We start from the raw sequence: 21,356 nt of genomic DNA, 5'->3' as shown, positions 1-21,356 counted from the left end.
CATTATAGTTGCGCCGCCTCTATTGCCGCGACTCCTGAAAAACTTTTTCATTCCGTGTCGCCCCATCAAGCTCGCTGGATCCGCTCCTCTGCTATCAACGAGAGGAACGTCTGTATTTCCTCAACAGACAACAAAACAGCCACTTTTTTGTTGTTAAAAAAGGTGCGCTTGTTCAAAACAGTTGCGTTTGATCCTTCGCTGGCTGTGCTGATTTAAATCTAGCGGTTCTTTTGTGTTTGTGTCGCAAGTTCAGTGACTCAGGTAGTGACGATTCTCTCCGCCCAATCCGTGATCAACAGAGTTTACACGTCACGTTTTGGTAACGGTACGGTTCGCTTGGAACCTCAACCGAGGTGGTACTAAAAAAAGTACCTGGTACCAGGTACTGTACCCAGTGGAAAACCCCCCAAAAGTGAACCGTACCGAGCCGTACCATGCCGTACCGTGCAGTGGAAAAGCACCATAACAGAAAAATTAGGCCAGCTGAGTTCCAACCATCCAACTGTGCACAGAATATCCCACACTCATGTAACTTCAAATCACCGTCAGTGTGAAGCATGTTTATTTATCTTAGCAGTAGCATAGCTTGAAGTATATAGACACACACACAAGATTAATTTCAATCTTAATAAACAACAGCTTTCAAGACACTGAAGCTCCAGGGCACCTAACAAAATTAGAAGCCTCTCCATACTAGTAAAGTGCTATGTCTGTATCTGTGCATGGCCTTTCAAATCAAGCTAATGCTAACTGACTGCGTGTAACCAGTGTGCTGGATGTGCAGAACGAGCCCCACACTGCAACTACACTGAAAGGGAACAACAAAACTAAAATGCTCCCAATATGGATGTCATGATACCAATGCAAGTGAAATTGAAAGATTCTCAACACCACAGGAAAAACTAATTTGCTATTGAACAAAGTCCTTTTTTCTTTTTTTTGGTTAAATGTTAATGTGCATAACAAATAAAATGTAAACCATGACATGCAGCTTTCCAGGATTTCTCAATTAAGTTTTAAATTAAATAGCTTAATTGCTTAATTGCTTTAAATTATTCAAGAGTCAAGACAAGTAAAAATTATATTAAAAAACTTCAATAGAAATGACATGTAAAATAAAATGTTTTTATTTAAATGAAAATATTATATAAATATTATTCTTATTATTCTTATATATTTAAATTATTGTCTGTTTTCAATTCATGATGTAATACTGATTTAGTACTTTTTTGTTGTTACTGTGACTGAGAATCATTTAAAATCAATTAAAATTATCGTAACACTACAATAAGGGTACATGAATAATCATGTACTTGATGCATCCAAATCGTACTCTACAATAAGGGTACATGAATAATCATTTACTAATGCCTAAACTAATACTTAATTCATCATATACTAATGATTATTAAAGGTGTTAACTAATCATGAACTAATGAAGAGCTATCCTTAACTACAACTGGAGTCAAATGGATTCAGGCATGAATAACGGCGGCCTTAACTACATGTTAGTACATGTTTGATAGTTAATGCATTAATTAACATTTATTGGTAAACTAAATCAAACAGCCTCTTTAAGAAAGAATAAGAAATACTCTGGCTTTGAAACAAATTAAAAGAATTTAATATAATAATTTGAGCTTTTGACATCTTCAGCTTTATGACTGATCTGGTCTGTTCTGTGTTGTTCTCTTTCCCTTTAAACTGAGTTAATTATGATTGGGCCCCCTCAAGTAAAGTCATGTCAAAATAATACATTAACAAGCCATGAGTTAATGTTAGTGTATGGGTAGTTAATAATAAATAATAATAATAATAACAAATAATCTTTAGGATTGTTCTACAAATGTTCTTTGTGGATTTTGAGGTTTTATTTTTATTTAGCTGTTTATAAGTCACAGCAGGGTAAGTTTAAAGGGAAAGTTACATTAAAACGTAGTGTCTAAACTCTAGATGCATTAGTAATGAGAATTTGTAATGAAAATTTGGCAAAACAAATTCTGCTTAATCATCATGAAAAACGTAATAGACCTTCAATAGTCTCCAATTGTTTATGCTTTTTTTGTTTGTTTGTTTTGTTTTTGTTTTTGCATCAGGGGAAATATGACATGGACATGTTACCAAGAGATTCAGCACACACTGACCCACATACATGTATTGGTAACACTTTACAATAAGGGTACATGAATAATCATGTACTAATGCCTAAACTAATACTTAATTCATCATAAACTAATGATTATTAAAGGTGTTAACTAATCATGAACTAATGAAGAGCTATCCTTAACTATGACTGGAGTCATATGGATTAATGTACGAATAACGGCAGCCTTAAATTCATGTTAGTACATGTTTGATAGTTAATGCATTAATTAACATTTATGGGTAAACTAAATCAAATAGCCCCTTTAAGAAATAATAAGAAATACTCTGGCTTTGAAATAAATAAAGAATTTAATATCATAATTTGAGTTTTTGACATCTTCAGCTTTATGATTGATCTTGTCTGTTTTGTTGTTCTTTTTCCCTTTAAACTCACCCTGCTGTGACTTATAAACAACTAAATAAAAATAAAACCTCAAAATCCACAAAGAACATTTGTAGAACAATCCTAAAGAAATGCCCGGAAACAGTTCACTGTGCATCCAGACGCAGGCCGTGATGATACTGTTCCTCCGCTCTCTGACTTCTTGAAAATCCACACACATCCACATCTCTTAACCGGCTAAATACTCGCTGTGTTAGTACATGTGTATTTGATCATAAGTATAAAATAAATCATGAGCTGAGTTTAGTAGGTAGTTAACAGTGAGTTAATTATGATTGGGCCCCCTCAAGAAAAGTCATAACAAAATATGTGTATTTGCCATATGTTTATGGCAAAGCTGAAGATGTAAAAAGTTCAAATTTTTAAATAACAGTTAAAAAAATTATAGTATTCAATTCTTTTAATTTATTTCAAAGTCAGCGTATTTCTTATTATTTCTTAGAGAGGCTGATTTCGTTTACCCATAAATGTTAATTAATGCATTAACTATCAAACATGTACTAACATGTAATTAAGGCTGCCGTTATTCATACGTGAATCCATATGACTCCAGTTGTAGCTAAAGGGTTAGTTCACCCAAAAATGAAAATTAGCTTGTGTTTTACTTACCCTCGAAGCATCCTAGGTGTATATGACTTTCTTCTTCCAGACATCTGTCATACACTGAAGCAGTTCCGGCGGATGACGCAGCACGTATTCGCAGCGTGCACGCCTCTGACTATGCTAGTCTCGCGAGTTTGTTTATAGGAGCAAAGGAAGCAAAGTTTCCTTACTTTAGCAAAGGAAAACCAGTCTCTTCTTGGTTTATATCGAAATCCTCCGACATTTTTCTTTGCAAATCCTCGGTTTGTACTTCTAATTTGTGACCGGCGTTTTGTTTTGTTCTCTCTCCGCATTCGTCACTAATCACGCAACGCATACGTCATCTGCCGGAACTGCTTCAGTGTATGACAGTCAGCGGAAGTGAGAGAAAAGTGTTTATTACATTTGAAATATGGATATTTTTCTTACAAAAACACATGGATTCGCTATAGGGGGCCTTTATTCATCCCCCGGAGCCATCTGCGGCACGTTTTATTATGAATGCGCGAGCTTTATTTGACTACTTGTGGACTGTTCAACTGCAACACCCGCTGACTGCAGTGATAGAGCTTGGAATAGCCAGGACAATGTTTAATATAACTCCGACTGGATTCGTCTGAAAGAAGAAAGTCATATACACCTAGGATGCCTCGGGGGTGTGTAAAACACAAGCTAATTTTCATTTTTGGGTTAACTAACCCTGTAAGGATAGCTTTAATTCATGATTAGTAAACACTTTTAATAATCATTAGTATTTGATGAATTAAGTATTAATTTAGGCATTAGTACATGATTATTTATGTACCCTTATTGTAAAGTGTTACCAAATTATCTCTACATCTTTTTCTTTTTAGATCTAAATATTTTGCATGCTTGATATTAGAGGACTTAAAACCACTCACTAATATATTGATCCACAAATAGTGAGTAGCTGATTAATATATGATTTATAAATTAATATTAATAATTGTCATAGACAATAGCATATTTTTGTCCTTACTTTTTTACATTCACTCAAGACAAACAGACTTAATACTTTGCGAAGATTGCGTTTTCATCAAGAAATGCATTACCACGAGTGGTTTTCACTTAGCATGTACATAAATATAGATGAGAGTGACTGATAGTGGCTGTCTGTCATTGATATTATTGATACTATAGGAAAACTGGTCTAATTTTTTTATTTTTTATTTTTTTTGGTATCAATTTGGCAATAAAGGATACGACTATAATCAATTAAGTTGTCTTGCTGTGGCAGTTTAAACAGAATGGAGTCGTTCTAGTTTTGCTGTGGCACATCTTTGCTTTCAGTGCAGACAAGGTGTCAGAATGAACAGGAACAGCAGTGACCATTATTTGTGTTCACTGGACTAGCTGAATTTAGTTTAGTTGCTCCCCCGTTTGTTTGTTTTGTTTAAATATAGGAAAACTAGGACTCTGGAAGGTTATAGACACTGGTGTCAAAAGTATTCACATTCATTACTCAGGTAGAAGTATAGATACTAGGGTTTAAAAAGACTTCTGTAGAAGTTGAAGTATCAACTCAAGCTTTTTACTCAAGTAAAAGTGTAAAAGTACTGGTTTCAACAGACACACACACACAGACAGACAGACAGACAGACAAACACACACACACACACACACACACACACACACATATATTTATACTTCTCATCCAACCACAATCAAATTCACTCTATCCGGATGGCGCAATTTATCTGGATAGGTTTTTGTTTAGTTTTTTTGAACGATGACAAGCCGGAATGAAAACAAGCCGAAATGAAATAGGAGTAACGAGGCTATTTTTAAAATGTAAGGAGTAGAAAGTACAGATAATTGCGTGAAAATGTAAGGAGTAGAAGTAAAAAGTCGGCTGAAAAATAATTACTCCAGTAAAGTATAGATACCCAAAATTTCTACTTAAGTAAGGTAACGAAGTATTTGTACTTCGTTACTTGACACCTCTGGTTATAGATATGGACAGAATGAGTTTGCTCAGAGTGCATGGCTGAAATGAAGGTGATGTAATGGTGAACAGGAACACTAGTGAGTCAGAATACGGAAAGTGATTCATTTAAAAACTCATTGTGAAACTTGACTGAGATGTCAGTTCACGCTTGTCATCTCGCCAAGAGATCTAAATTCTTGTATAATTGAAATTATAGGAGATAAACAGTAGAAGTAGCATGGTGTTATTGTGTTTAGTGTCTAGTAATTTTGTAGTAATTTTAAAAAGAACAGTTCACTCAAAAATTCATATTCTGTTATAATTTACTCCCTTTCATGATCCGAACCTGTATGACCTTTATGTTTTAAATCTTTATTTTGGGAAACACAATATTGGATATATAAAATTGGCCTGAGGGTTGAGTAAATTTTCAGCAAATTTTCACTTTTGGGTGAACTATTCCTTTTACTAGAGAGAATTTTATGCACTATTCACAATAAAATCTGAACAGCCATACAGGGAACTTAAAGCACATTTATAAAAAGTTTTTGTTTGGTGTGTTTTGTGCCAGCTGAGACCGGTATGCCCCGTGGTGAGCGGGCCGGACCATCGTGTCTCTGGCACTGTTTTACTGCAATAGCTGTTCTGCCTGCTGGAGATGCCCCGTCTGTCCCGGGAACGGCTCTCCTCCTGAGTGTCTCCGTCACACACCTGCGGGAGGGTCACATTCCACGCCAAGCACACAGATCTGGTTCTTAGTTGAGCATCCTTAGTTTGGATGCTTCTGAAGGTTTGCATTGATTCTGAATAATGGGAATTAATTTTAAGTTTTAGAATTAGAATTTAGAGGTTTGTTCAAAAATTTGAGATTTGAGAGCAGCAGCATAAATTTAGTTTTTTTTTCCCCTTCATGAATTCTTAAGATTTGGAATATACAGTAGTGTGCAAGTCATGATGACTACGTATATTTTTATGATACTTTTATGACACTATTTGTATCTTGACAGCCCATAGTCACGGTATGCTTTCATTGGAAAAGAACAGCATGAACATTCTGCTGGACATCTGCTTTTGTTTTCTATAAAAGAAAGAAAATATTATGGATTTGGATTAATTTATTCACCAATAATTCACCATAACTTTGGTTTTCATTTTGATTATGCATATAATCATATTACTCTAAGGTTGGTTTGGCCGCTGTAGCACGGCCTCTCACTAGCATGAGTAAAGTCCTCTCTAAATCCCCAGTTAACTTCCTCCAGGATATATTTTAGTCACAGTTATATGTGGGTGTGTGCAGCTCCTTATCTGAGAGCAGTATTAATGTGGGCGATTACATGCGATGTCTAACAAATCGTTATGTGCAAGATCGTTGTCTGCGTGACACAACATCAATGTATGGACATGGACTTAAACTTAATTATGATTTATTTAGGAAATTATATTATAAGAATTAGCCTTGGGAATTAATCCCAATGTTTGGAGAGCATTCTGAGAGTATGGAAGATGAAGTGTTAATGCTGCTATTTCAATGTCCCATTTCCCAGATCTGAGATAATTAAAGAGTCTGGATGGGGCCTGTAAATGTTGGCTGCTAGAGCATCTCTGACTCGACAGCTATTTCCTCCCCTGGCAGCGGCGCTCCCTCGGCCCATTTGCCATGCACACACACACACACACACACACACACACACACACACACACACAAACCCAAGGAGACAGTTTTTACATAGTTAGAGTGAAGGGAGGGTATGGGAGAGTAGAGACACAGATATTGATAATGTATTTTAACGTATTAAAAATTGTTATGCCATTAAGGCACATTGTTGTATCCTTTTCAGCATTTAGAAAAACCTAAATTGTATAATTGGAATATATATATATATATATATATATATATATACTTATATATATATATATATATATATTAGGGGTGTAAATCGGATGGTTCGTCACGATACGATACAATATTGATTCTCATATCCAGCGATACGATATTTGCCGATCCAGTTCCTCAATTGGGACATTCGCAACAAAAAATAGGCCTGCACTTTTTCTACAGATAACCAAATTACAAGCAATAGCAGAAAATAAATACAACATAACAAAGACACAATACAAATATAACAAAGACACAAATTAAATAGTGTCATATAATTATGATAATAATTTTTTATAATTAAAAACAGTGCTTTTCAGGTTTTTCAGGCAGATCTAAAAGACATTTTCAGGTACAGAAATGTAATAATCAAATGTAAGGATTTTGCTACTGCTTATAAGGCAGCCGATGAATTGTCAGCTACAAATTGGTCTGTAGAATGCTTTGACGCTAATACACATTTTAATCGTTTTAATAGCACCTGCTTGAATATTGTCAACAACATTGCTCCTTTGAAGATCAAGCGTTCCATCAAAAAATCTGCTCCTTGGTTCAATGACTCTATTCGCTCACTCCGACGAAACTGCAGACAAGCAGAACGCAAATGGCGTAAGGACAGGTTGCAGGTGTCCTATGACATTTTAAGGGAGTCCCTTTCTATTTTTCAGAAAGCTGTCAAGTCTGCGAAATTTAAATTTCTTTCAGAGATTATTTCAAAAAATCACCACAGACCAAGAGTTTTATTTTCAACTATAGATGCTGTTTTAAATCCACCTGTTGATGTTTTCCCTGATGTGTCTAATCTCTTATGTGAAAACTTTGTGGCCTTTTTTGTCGAGAAGATAGCAAGGTCAAGACCACAATCATTGGCAGCTCTTCATATCTTTATATATAATATAAAATATAATAATATAAATATATAAATGTATATACATGTAAATATTTTCAAAATATATACTGTATGTATGTATTTATATATACATAAATAAACACAGTACACACACATATATTATGTTAACAAAAACTTTTATTTTGAATGTGATTAATCGTTTGACAGCACTACTTTTTAAAATAAAGGGAAATATCTGAGTTACTTTTCAAATAAGTAGCTCCAGTTACTTTATTTCCCATGTCTTGACTGACAGCTCACACGTTGCCATGTTGAGAGAAATCGGGAGTAAGTGCAGAGGCATTGTGAGTGCTGTATAAACATGATGTTACTGTAGTTCTAGATTAAATATGACTAATACACATTTGTGTTTAATTTTAGTTTTTGCTGAATAGTGTTGAATTTCTCCTGAATTTCATATTCTTCATGCAATTTGTTTGAGCTGCGCCCTCTACTGTACATACATGAATTTACAGTTCCTTCAGCCTGAGGCGTATTCATTTCACTTTTGTTGTGAAAGAGCTTTTACATTTGTAAAAGAAGAACTGTTTTATATTAAAAACAAACAAGCAAGCCCCGTCCAGATTTAAAAAGTAACTCAAAAGTAATGTAACACATTACTTTCCATAAAACATAACTAAGTAACATAATTATTTGATCATATCTCTCCCATCTTAACTTCTCTGCATTGGCTACCAGTCAAACTGAGAATAGATTTTAAAATTCTAGTTTTTGTTTTTAAAGCATTACATGGCCTAGCACCAGCGTATCTTTCTGACATTTTACATTATCACAATCCTTCTAGGTCACTTAGATCAGGCAGCCTTGGATTGCTCTCTGTGTGTAGATCGAGGTTAAAACATCGTGGAGACCGAGCTTTTGCGACAGTAGGCCCCAAACTCTGGAACAGCCTACCGGTTTCGATCCGAATGGTGTCATCACTTTCCTCTTTCAAATCAAAACTTAAAACACATTTGCTTAGTGTGGATTTCTAATTTATTATTATTATTATTATTTTATTTTATTTATTTATTTTTATTTTTTTTTGAGATATTATCCTTTGTATCTTTATTTGACTTCTGTTATCTGTACAGCACTTTGGTCAACCCTGGGTTGTTTTTAAATGTGCTTTATAAATAAATAATGAATGAATGAATGAATGAAAAACTATTTTGTCCCTAATAAAGTGGAACAAAAACAAGTGTACTTTCCCTAGTACATGTGATATGTGGAGAAAATCAAGGTTAATGTCACTTGTGAGCATTAATTGTGCAGTCAAGCTGCCATTTTCACAAATTATACATAATGTACAGTATTGTTTAATTTTATGCATTTAGGAGACATACTGTATAGTGCTAGATATGGAAATCTGCCATTTTATTCCTGAAATTACATAATTGCTTGTGAACAAATGGAATAACCAGTGAGAACATAAAACGCATGTTTTAAGGACATTTTCTAAAAGTCCACAGGACCAAAAACAACTATAGGTGAAGAAACACCAAATAAATGTACTAAACAAAAATAGTATAATTTAATTGCTGTTGCAATTTTACTACAGTGGGTCTCTGAGGGTTTTTATGGGCATACATGGAAGAAATAGAGTGTGAGAGCATGTTGTGAGATATGGGTCAAACCCATTCACACTTCCTCTCTTCCATAACCTCTCATCGTCTCTCTCTCTTTCTCTCCTGGCACTATAGCTGAGTTATGAACATCTGCCTCTCTCCTCCCTGAAGCTGCCACATGTTGTGTTACCATGACAGCAGAGGTGTCATTGGTGTAATTTACATATTTGTAGCAGTCTCAGATCCATGGGCTATGATGCTCATGTGAACATGTGGCTTGTTTTGTCGAGGCCTCAGTACAGCTCAATGGAAGTTTGGAAGCTGTTGTAGAGTTAGCCACACTTAGCCATGTGGTTTTACCAAGATTAAGGGTTGTTGATTAGACATAAAGCGACAACAGCAATATGTTCAAAGACGTAAGTGTGCAATAATTAGTAACGTAAAATTATGTTACGTATCAGTTATTTTTGTTCCTGTGTTCGTTCCTAGTGTTTTAGCATGTTGCAGTTAGACTGCCAATTCCAAGTATATTTCAGCACAAGCAAATAGTGTTTGTAATGTCTGGATTTTTAGTGACTGTTACACAGGTAGGTCGTGAGAAATTACTCTTTATGAGTGAGTTGTTGAATCATTCAACAGAGGCTGAATTTAAAATAGCGTACTACTTTTATCGCTCATATATTAAATAGCACAAATAGTATGAGTAGTACCATGCTACTCTAAAATCAGCATGATTTATTCAGAAACAAAACAAATCTTTATGAGTGAGTCATTGAATCATTCACATGTCCAATTTATTCAAAACACTGGTTCGTAAAGAAATAAAATGAATTTTATGAGTAAGTCATTGAATCATTCATTCAACTGATTTGTTCAAATACACTGATTCAATTAGGAACAAAATAAATTATTTAGTCACTGAATCATTCACTCAACTGATTTGTTCAAAACACTGATTCGTTTATGAAAACAGTCCTCTGTGTTGTTAGTGCTATAGCGGTGGTTTCATAGAATTAGAATGATTATTAAAACTTTAGAGTTGTAGTTATTGTCTTTGGTAACAAGAACAATAACTATTCGCATCCACACCAATGGATGATAACACAGTTTATTTTAAGCCTGTGACTACAATTATGTTGTCTACCACTTTAAATGCTTCAGCTCAGTCGTCAAGTGGATTCTGATTAGCTGCCAAGGTTTTTAATGTTGTCGTAATTTCGTAATGATATTATTGGTCTGTGTGGTTATCGTTATAGTTGTGGCATGAATGTCCCCATTCATCTACAATTTGAATGAAAACCCTTCTGTTGCATTGGGGTCAATTTGAGTGAATGATTCAGTTTAACCACTATGTGATTTTCAACTGCTTGAAACACTAGTTAAACTATTTATTTCTTATTGAAATTTAGTGAATATTTTCATTTCGGGTGAAGAACGTGTAGGCAAACATAGATGTGTTTTGGTGAGGCTGTACAAATTTTCCGACAATATTTGTGCTGGGGTCATATTGACTGCTGACGCACCCCACCCCCCCTCAGGTAAAATACAGACATTTTTGTTTTAGCTTGTTGAACACGAAAATATAAAATACATGAGAATTTGTTAAATTTAAGATCCATTTTTTTAATTGAAGACTTCTTCTGCGTCTTCTGCATCATTCAAAGAAAAATCACTGTTTCTTTATCTAGTAGAGTTTCACAGTCAAACAATTTGTCAAAGGATCTTTTTGGTTGTTAGTTGGATCTCAATTACTGGACTACTGCAGCACAGAAAACAAGTGCGAGAAACTCATTTTACCCTCACAAGAGTTTGAGAAATAACAAAAAGGCAGAGGCTATTTACGTTAAGTACAAATAGCAATAAATACTACTTGCACTAACCACAAATAATATTTATATACTTTATTTTAGTTCTATCATGACAACTCTTGGAGGGAGTGGCATGGTAATGTACATGACACTCTTAATGTGTTTGGTCTTGGCGGAATAGATCTGCTACGCTGCTGCTGCTGTGGTGGCAGAGCAAGTACCGAGACTTGCTACTGCCAATACATCCACAACATGCTGCTGTGAGCATGTAAGAAATACTGCTGCTGCACATATAACATATGAAATAACCCCCATATAGCATACTTGAATCACCTAGTAGCAGGTGGAGCTGGGGAAGGTGGAGGGTTTCTGAAGTGCTGCAACTGCTACAGCAAGCACTAGCCTAAAATTTGAATGTTGAGCAGCAAGCACATTGGCTGCTGATACAAAAAGAACCAATCAGTTGTGTCATGTGATAATGATGGTGCTGTAACTGCTACAGCAAGCACTAGCCAAGTATTTGAATGTTGAGCAGCAAGCTCATTAGCTGCAGATACAAAAAGAACCAATCAGCTGCGCCATGTGATAATGATGGCATTATGTCAGATTGAGTTTGACCTATCGGACTGCGCCATCTAGAGTTTCATGACAGAACTTTGGATTTAATTGGACCTCAGTGTACTAGTACACAAGTACTCGTGATCAAATAAAAAGTACATTTTAATTTATTAATCTTGTGTCTGTGCAGCTAATTTTGATGAAAAAAACGAATTGATCCCCTGAAACAATAGAAATAATACAATTACATTTCTCACATATTTTATATTTTGTAGTCTCTGACAAGCCACAATAGAGGTTTTCTGTTTTTACATGAATCAAATCATTAGTTATCGTCCTTGGTGTGAATGGCCCTTTAGGGGTTTATATCCTTAATTATAAGTATCAAACAATATTAATTACTGTCAGCATTACGTTATAGAATTGTCTTGGATTTTCAGTCTTAGGTCTTAGTACACGGATGGCAGCGATTATAAAAGGCGTTATGTGTTTGTGTGTATGTAGTGTTGCCTGTGGAGTGGTTCATTGAGTCTGTGTGTGTGTGTGTGTGTGTGTGTGTGTGTGTGTCTGTGTGCGCTGTTCTATTTGTAGCTGCTGTGCGCTCATGTCAGTTGCCTAGGAGATCCTTGGCGGAGTCCCAGCAGGGTAGAGGAACTGACCTCGCCCATGGAGCAGAGATACTGAGAGAGCCGGGCATATCCGTCTAGTGCGCCTGTCTGTCCTTCCGCAACATCCTTCCCCATCCTGGGAGTTCCCGTTCTGTGACACACACCCAGACAACTGCTCTCCATAGAGACATGAGAGTGCAGCGTCCCTTGAGCTTGCTTTTACAGGCTAATACCTGCTTAGCTCCATGTTAAGTTGTTTATCTCCTTATGGTATGTCATGGTACCATGGTAACTCCTCGCTGTATATACAGTATAAGTGTCCTGAATACACACCCCTTTGTGTTACACACCAACATACACACCGCGCTCACCCCAGATGTGTTATAACGCTTCATAGCAAACTCAGTCATGTAAGGGCTTGTAATGAGAAATGGTAAGTAATTTCAAATGGGCTAAATATCAGTAGAGGTGCTTTCTGTCTGTGTTTGTGGTTGGGATTTAGTTTATTGATATATCCAGTCAGGCTAATAAGGGACATAGTAGAGCAATTGTTTGTAACTAATAATAGATGCTTGTAGTAAAATGGTGCTTAATGATGTGAAAAATTACTAAATGGATTTAGGGTGTTAAATTAATTTTGCTGATACTGATAAAATGCAGACAGTTATAAGATGTACACAAATTTGTTAAATTAAATGAACGTGTATTTTTATGGTATGTTTACGTAAATTCTAAAAGTTTTTCAATGTGACATCTATAACTGTGATGTTGATCATCAGTTGGCTGATGTTGAATGATCTCAAAACAGTTGGTGGATTACACCAAGTTACATTTGGGTGTTGATATTGAATATTGATGTTTTAGGATAATTGATTTCTTTAGGATATTCTGTCTCTCTTTGGCAAACAGCACTATTAAAAAACCTAATTCTGTAAAAGTGGAACTAAGCCAGTGGCTGGGCCTGTTTTCTGAGCAATAGAGTGCAACAAGTCACCATTTTTTCAGCGACTTTGGTTTTTTGGGCATTTCCTCACATAATATATATTTTTTAAAACTTCATAAAAGAGTTACAAAGCATGCCATCCAGCTAAGAGGTGAATCCCAACATTATAAAGTTTGATTTGAAGCCAAAAGGCAAAGGCAAAGCTGTGTACTTTATTGAGGGAAAGGACTACAATCCCATGAAGCACTGAAAATATATAATACTAATAGAAAAAAAATATATATAAACAATGTATATTTTACAGTCACTGCAAAATATGTTTATATTACGTCATTTGTACTTAATGGGAGCAGGAGGGCTCTTTTGGTATTATTCGCTTGTTTGATGGTCTGATTGGTGGAATGGGTAATGTAGTTTTTCACCAACATTTCAATTTTTAATTCCACTGTTAAACATTTAAAAAATAAGTTAAGATTATGCAGGATGATGGCTTCAACCTGATTGGTTTATGTCTTCAATGGTTTATAATTTAATGTTAAAAATCAGTTTCCCTGTGGAGAAAATTAATGGGATTTAAAATTCTGAAACCTTATTATATGAAAACAGTCATTAATGGTGTTTCTATTTATAGACTAATACTGTTGCACATACTTCGGTTCAGGGCTGTGGTTCACCTTGAGTAAATTGTCATTATCCTTAATCTTAGATAAATCATGATGAAAAGTCATGGGAGCTTTGGATATTGTTTTGGACATTGGGGGGCAATGGAGGCAAAAAGGTTGTGAACCACTGGTTTAGGGATTTAAACTAAGTACCTTAGCATTCAACTCACATACTGTAACTCATTCAGCACATCATCCTTTGTACTACAGACATGTACCTCCATTATTTAGAGAGATGCTCTATCACTTTTCTAAGTGATTCGACTTATTTTAACCTGGGGACAGTAAAACCAACTCCACAGTAAAAAAAATCCACAGAAATTTTAATGGAGGGATCAGGGCCATATCTAGTCCAGAATATCATAGAGACTTGAGGGTGGGCCAACACACTTGCAACTGCTAACCAATTCCCTAGCAATAACCCTCTATACCCTGGCATCGATGCAGTGAGTTTTGCATAGGCGAGCATTTCTTCAGAACATGCACAAATCTAGTTATATTTGCAATTATGTTTGGTGCAGCTAGGGGTCCAGAAATCGCTTACAACAGCTCTAAGTTATTCATCTTTACTGCAGATATAGATCCTTCAATATAGTAGCTGAAAATGTTCCGAATAAGCAAAAGAAGAATATTGTACTAGTTTTCCAAGAGCACATTTGAGAAAGCACTCAGGCTGACACAGCACAGGCTTTATTACTTCAGTGTACATTATGTTCCCAAGGCGTAAGAAAACAAATGCAGGTATGACATTTCTCTCTTTTTTTCAGAGGGTTTCTGTAGTTTAGTTATGGACCATAGATCTGTTAATTATTCACTCACATGTTTTGTTGAGAGTGACTTACTGTCTTTATGTCCCAGAGATTAATGCAATTTCAAAATAAGCCTCTTTTTCCTTTAAATTCGTTGTTTTCAAAATGCATTTGACAGATATTACTGAAAGCTTTAAATCTCGGTTGTATCCCAAAGGCATTCGCTATTCAGTCATCCAATACAGTAACAGTGCTTCTGTTTGGGAGTGAGTGAGTGAGTGAGTGAGTGAGTGAGGTAGTAAGCACTTATTTCTGTCATAGTGGCATAAAGGCCTTTGGTCTGAAAACAGAGCTTTTGAAATGCTGATGGGCTCAGTGAGGTGTAACGTGAGGGCATGTTACTGTACCTGTGCTGGAGTCTCCAGAGTGGACATGAACACTTGAGCAGTTCTGCCCTGCTGTTTCACTGATACAACTGTGTGTGTGTGTTTTAGCATAATGATTAATTTAAATCATTTTAAGATTTACTGGGGTCCTCTGGAATTGAGTCCTGGCCCCCTGGTTGAGACTTAGTAATGAGACTTTTGCTTTAGTCCCATACTTTTCAGAGAAATCTCACATCTCTTCTAGATTTCCAGAACAAATCTCAATAAAATCTCCATTTGTGCTCAAATTGGCAAAAATACCAAAGTCTGCAATCAAGTAAAGCCCCATTGAGACTACACTATTTTTTTTTTGTCGGTTACGACAGTCACTGTGTTAGATTATGCGATTTTGACTCATAAAATCTTGTCGTGTCGTGAACAAGATTATACGATGCTACCCGACCATTCAACACATGCCGTCATTAACGACGTGTGTGCTGTTATCGATACAGTGGGACAAGACAGAAGGTGCTACTGTATGAGTGTAAACAAACAATGGCTAGCAAACAGCATGTTTTGCCCTGTCTTGTTATCAGAAAAGCCCAAAAAAGAAAGAAAACCTGACCATGGACACAAATCTGGATGGCATGAAGAGGATGGTATGGACTGTCAAAGACAACTGAGGTAAAAATAGATTTTATTTGACCTTTTTTCACTGTCATGACTCGCGGTACTCCCTCATCATAAATGCATGAGTATTGTTGCTGTAGCTCCACGAACATTTCCTCCATTGTAAAATTCCACCTAGCAGGACCGATACCATTGTCTCGGCTAGTTTGAAAGCTTGTACAAAGGCGCTTCTGTGCTCCTATTGGCCAGTGTCACAGATGTGATGGAATTAGTCGTGTACGACGGAAAAAAATGAAACATAGTTTTCACACAAAGCTAGTTTTTCTGTGTTGACGTCGTGAAGCATCGCAGAGGTGTCGTGCACTATGACCAAAGTCTTTTTAATCCCTGTTTCGGAACAAAGCAATCGATCTACAGGTGTGAAAGCACCCTAAGACAAGTCATGTCACTCGGCTGCCATCTTTGAAACGCTTCTCGGGAATGCAAGTGCAGCTCCTATCTCTTTGAATGGGGAAACATCAAATTCTCCAAAGCTGTTCACTAAGCTTACGATTAAATTTCATATTTGAAATCACCAAAGAAATCTGACAACTTTTAACATTAATTACATACAATACATTAAAAAAAAGATATATAACGTAGAATATAACGTGATATTTTGAAACACATTTTAAAAATTGAAAAGACAAAATTAAAGATCATCAGATTAAAACTTTAATTCTTAAAAAAATTATAATTAAAAATTATATATATTTTAAATGTAATTAAAAAAAGTTTTTGCAATACTTGATGCAAGACATTGTGAAATATAGTGATGCATAATTTTTTAACAGAAACACAAAAACCAAAGGTTTTCATTTAGCCAAAACATTTTTTTTATAAATTTAATGATAAAAAAATAATCACATTTAATAAACAGCACTCAAAAACTAAGTTGTATACAAACTTTTAAATTGCACATAAGGCAGTTTTTATATAAAAGTTTTAATGATATAATTATTTCTATGCCAATTTGTTGGTGAGATAAACATTTGAACGGTGGCTGTAATAAAACTTTAATGGTAGATCTATTTAATCATGTTAAATAATGAAGTTATCACTAACAGTTTAAGTAAGGTGATGTAATATAGTGCATTTATTTGGCAAAATGTTCCTCTCTAGAGTCATTTCTTCTATTTGCCCAACAAGTTATTGACATTGATAGCTTTAATTGGTTTTGCTGTTTCGGCTGACTATTTTCAGCTGTGGAAATTTTGGCCCATAACTATTAATTAAAATATGATCAAAACAGATGATATTCTGGCATGAGGACTTGGGTTGTCTTGTAGGACTTGGACTTGTTGTAATGGATGCATGGGAATGGCTGGAGTCAGAAAGAAGGGGTCACGTGTGAGTTAAAGGCTGTCTGGGTGTTGACGTGGAGAGAGATGCAAGGAAATGATGGGGTGTCTGATACGTTACGTGAACGAACATGACAGCACTAGAGAGTTAGGGTAACGGCTAACACACACACGCACACACACACATACCCAGTAGTGTGGCTATAGAACTCAAGTTATACTGAATATTTAGTACAACAGCATATAACAGTAATACCATGGTACTACTATCTAATTCCATCAATACTAACTTCCCCTACACTTTACGAAGCCTAATCACAGTTGGTGCATTAGCTGGTTCTGAGGCCCAGAGCTCCTTCATCAGCAGATTAGCTGACTATTTCATTCATTTTGCTTTTTAGCTAATCTAGCTCTATTGGGTGTTAGCTCAGCACCAACGCTGGATCACATCTAATTCCATTTTAGCCAGCAATATAAATCTTTGCTTGATAGATACACTTTGTTACATTGCCTTTGTTAGTGATGGCATATATTTCAACTAGTTTTCTGGAAAGCTGCCACACTCGAGCCTGAAAGCAAAGCGGCTTTGGCCTGTCTACTTATGTGCTGCAGTTTTACTGTCTTTAGATACACATACATAGATTAAATGCTGTGCTGATGTATAGAATATGGAGAGTGACTGTCTTATATTTTATGAGTATTTTAATTTGTATCCCTGAGTTCCTGGACAATCAACATAACAACAGACTAAGCTACTCAGAACAATGGGGGGAAAAAAGAGATATTTTCAGTTTGTGTTCCAGTAAAAATACCTGAACATGCTTGGAACAAGCTCATAAACCTCATTTTGCTCGATCTTTGAAACAAAAATTAAAAACTCAATCCTCTGAAAACAATGTTTGTTATAAAAAAAAGTCTAAATCCCTTAGGCCCCGATCAGACAGAACGCGTTTTTTGCAGTGAGAGGTGCCTTTTTTGAATAGTTTTCTGTTGGCAATGAGCGTTTTGCGCACTGTTTATTTGCCCCGGGTGCCTCACGTTTTAGCCACCTGCTGCACCTCGCGTTTTTGGAGGAGCGCTCTGAGTGCCTAAAGTAGAAAAATAATCAACTCTGAGTGGAAAAACACCCGACGTCACTCGCGTTTTTTCCATTATCCAATCGAATGAACGGAGAGGCGGACCTTCCGTTGTGATGACGAAAGTTTACCGTTGCTTAGAAAGTCCGGGTGGGTGAGCACGTCTTTGCCATTCAAAAATCAAAGTGCACTTTATTTTATAATGCCGTCTTATTGCTCTTCTTTGTAGGTGCATTTTAAAAATGTTTTCCCGATCAATCCTGGACTCCTGCTCAAAATGATAAATTATTATAACGACAGCTACAAAAAAAAACAACAACAATAAGCCCGCGAAGCTGTTATTGTTCCATCCTGACGGATGACATGCGTGACAGCTCAGTGGAATCCCGGAAAATAAACCGTGGAACTTTGACCAATGAGAGAACAGTTTACTCGCGCGTGACTTGTATTAACAAATTTGGTTCGTTTAGAAACTTTGGCATGTGAAAGCGAACCGCTCCAAGAATAAAAAGCAACATTGTAATAATTTTAATCCCTGTTTCGGAACAAAGCAATCGATCTACAGGTGTGAAAGCACCCTAAGACAAGTCATGTCACTCGGCTGCCATCTTTGAAACGCTTCTCGGGAATGCAAGTGCAGCTCCTATCTCTTTGAATGGGGAAACATCAAATTCTCCAAAGCTGTTCACTAAGCTTACGATTAAATTTCATATTTGAAATCACCAAAGAAATCTGACAACTTTTAACATTAATTACATACAATACATTAAAAAAAAGATATATAACGTAGAATATAACGTGATATTTTGAAACACATTTTAAAAATTGAAAAGACAAAATTAAAGATCATCAGATTAAAACTTTAATTCTTAAAAAAATTATAATTAAAAATTATATATATTTTAAATGTAATTAAAAAAAGTTTTTGCAATACTTGATGCAAGACATTGTGAAATATAGTGATGCATAATTTTTTAACAGAAACACAAAAACCAAAGGTTTTCATTTAGCCAAAACATTTTTTTTATAAATTTAATGATAAAAAAATAATCACATTTAATAAACAGCACTCAAAAACTAAGTTGTATACAAACTTTTAAATTGCACATAAGGCAGTTTTTATATAAAAGTTTTAATGATATAATTATTTCTATGCCAATTTGTTGGTGAGATAAACATTTGAACGGTGGCTGTAATAAAACTTTAATGGTAGATCTATTTAATCATGTTAAATAATGAAGTTATCACTAACAGTTTAAGTAAGGTGATGTAATATAGTGCATTTATTTGGCAAAATGTTCCTCTCTAGAGTCATTTCTTCTATTTGCCCAACAAGTTATTGACATTGATAGCTTTAATTGGTTTTGCTGTTTCGGCTGACTATTTTCAGCTGTGGAAATTTTGGCCCATAACTATTAATTAAAATATGATCAAAACAGATGATATTCTGGCATGAGGACTTGGGTTGTCTTGTAGGACTTGGACTTGTTGTAATGGATGCATGGGAATGGCTGGAGTCAGAAAGAAGGGGTCACGTGTGAGTTAAAGGCTGTCTGGGTGTTGACGTGGAGAGAGATGCAAGGAAATGATGGGGTGTCTGATACGTTACGTGAACGAACATGACAGCACTAGAGAGTTAGGGTAACGGCTAACACACACACGCACACACACACATACCCAGTAGTGTGGCTATAGAACTCAAGTTATACTGAATATTTAGTACAACAGCATATAACAGTAATACCATGGTACTACTATCTAATTCCATCAATACTAACTTCCCCTACACTTTACGAAGCCTAATCACAGTTGGTGCATTAGCTGGTTCTGAGGCCCAGAGCTCCTTCATCAGCAGATTAGCTGACTATTTCATTCATTTTGCTTTTTAGCTAATCTAGCTCTATTGGGTGTTAGCTCAGCACCAACGCTGGATCACATCTAATTCCATTTTAGCCAGCAATATAAATCTTTGCTTGATAGATACACTTTGTTACATTGCCTTTGTTAGTGATGGCATATATTTCAACTAGTTTTCTGGAAAGCTGCCACACTCGAGCCTGAAAGCAAAGCGGCTTTGGCCTGTCTACTTATGTGCTGCAGTTTTACTGTCTTTAGATACACATACATAGATTAAATGCTGTGCTGATGTATAGAATATGGAGAGTGACTGTCTTATATTTTATGAGTATTTTAATTTGTATCCCTGAGTTCCTGGACAATCAACATAACAACAGACTAAGCTACTCAGAACAATGGGGGGAAAAAAGAGATATTTTCAGTTTGTGTTCCAGTAAAAATACCTGAACATGCTTGGAACAAGCTCATAAACCTCATTTTGCTCGATCTTTGAAACAAAAATTAAAAACTCAATCCTCTGAAAACAATGTTTGTTATAAAAAAAAGTCTAAATCCCTTAGGCCCCGATCAGACAGAACGCGTTTTTTGCAGTGAGAGGTGCCTTTTTTGAATAGTTTTCTGTTGGCAATGAGCGTTTTGCGCACTGTTTATTTGCCCCGGGTGCCTCACGTTTTAGCCACCTGCTGCACCTCGCGTTTTTGGAGGAGCGCTCTGAGTGCCTAAAGTAGAAAAATAATCAACTCTGAGTGGAAAAACACCCGACGTCACTCGCGTTTTTTCCATTATCCAATCGAATGAACGGAGAGGCGGACCTTCCGTTGTGATGACGAAAGTTTACCGTTGCTTAGAAAGTCCGGAGACAGCAATGATAGAGGAAAAAACTTTTGGTGTCTGTCGCGGGTTACCCGGAGCTGTATTTTTTAAGGTTTCTGCTAATATGACAGTTTACTCAACAGTAAAAACCAAAGATTTTAGAGCACTCACGCTATAATCCTTTGATTAGGCTGACAGGACAGCTGATTTGGTGGTTGCCTAGCAACATAAAAAAACCGCAGCGCACTGCTCTTTTTTAAAAGTCACCAAAAAAAAAAGGCAGGGCGGTGCGCCTCGCGTTTTCAGACCTAAAAATCGCGTTCGGTGTGATCGGGGCCTTATGCAGTTCCCCTTCAGGAACTCGAGCTACGTCGAGATCGCTTTGGGAACGCCCCTGCATGACCGCGTTCTAAAGCACATGTGAAATCAGTCCAATGGAGCAGCGAGACGTCACGAGCGGGGTGACGTGAGCGCCAGGAAGTATAAAAGCGCATCCGGCAGAGCGCAAGTTAGCTTCTGCTCTTCAGTAGCGC

General features: G+C 36.1%; 1 protein-coding gene across 2 annotated transcripts in view; it reads left to right on the top strand.

The window, feature by feature from the left end:
* The window catches only part of LOC107654059 (ankyrin-3-like), a 164,097-nt gene that overhangs the window by 11,819 nt on the left and 130,922 nt on the right, over window positions 1–21,356 (top strand). Inside the window, exon 1 of one of the 2 annotated variants that reach the window (XM_016440961.1) lies at window positions 12,671–12,821. The exons of the other annotated variant lie outside the window; for it this stretch is intronic. Within the exon in view, the coding sequence (XP_016296447.1) occupies window positions 12,819–12,821 (3 nt within the window). The 5' untranslated portion in view covers window positions 12,671–12,818. Of the gene's footprint in view, window positions 1–12,670; window positions 12,822–21,356 lie in introns of those variants that run through there. 2 annotated transcript variants of the gene reach the window in all.

This window comes from Sinocyclocheilus anshuiensis, unplaced genomic scaffold (assembly GCF_001515605.1).
Source record: "Sinocyclocheilus anshuiensis isolate Anshui unplaced genomic scaffold, SAMN03320099.WGS_v1.1 scaffold454, whole genome shotgun sequence".
Lineage (NCBI taxonomy): Eukaryota > Metazoa > Chordata > Actinopteri > Cypriniformes > Cyprinidae > Sinocyclocheilus > Sinocyclocheilus anshuiensis.
Note: the sequence above shows the minus strand (reverse complement) of the source record. Positions and strands in the feature narration are given on the sequence as shown.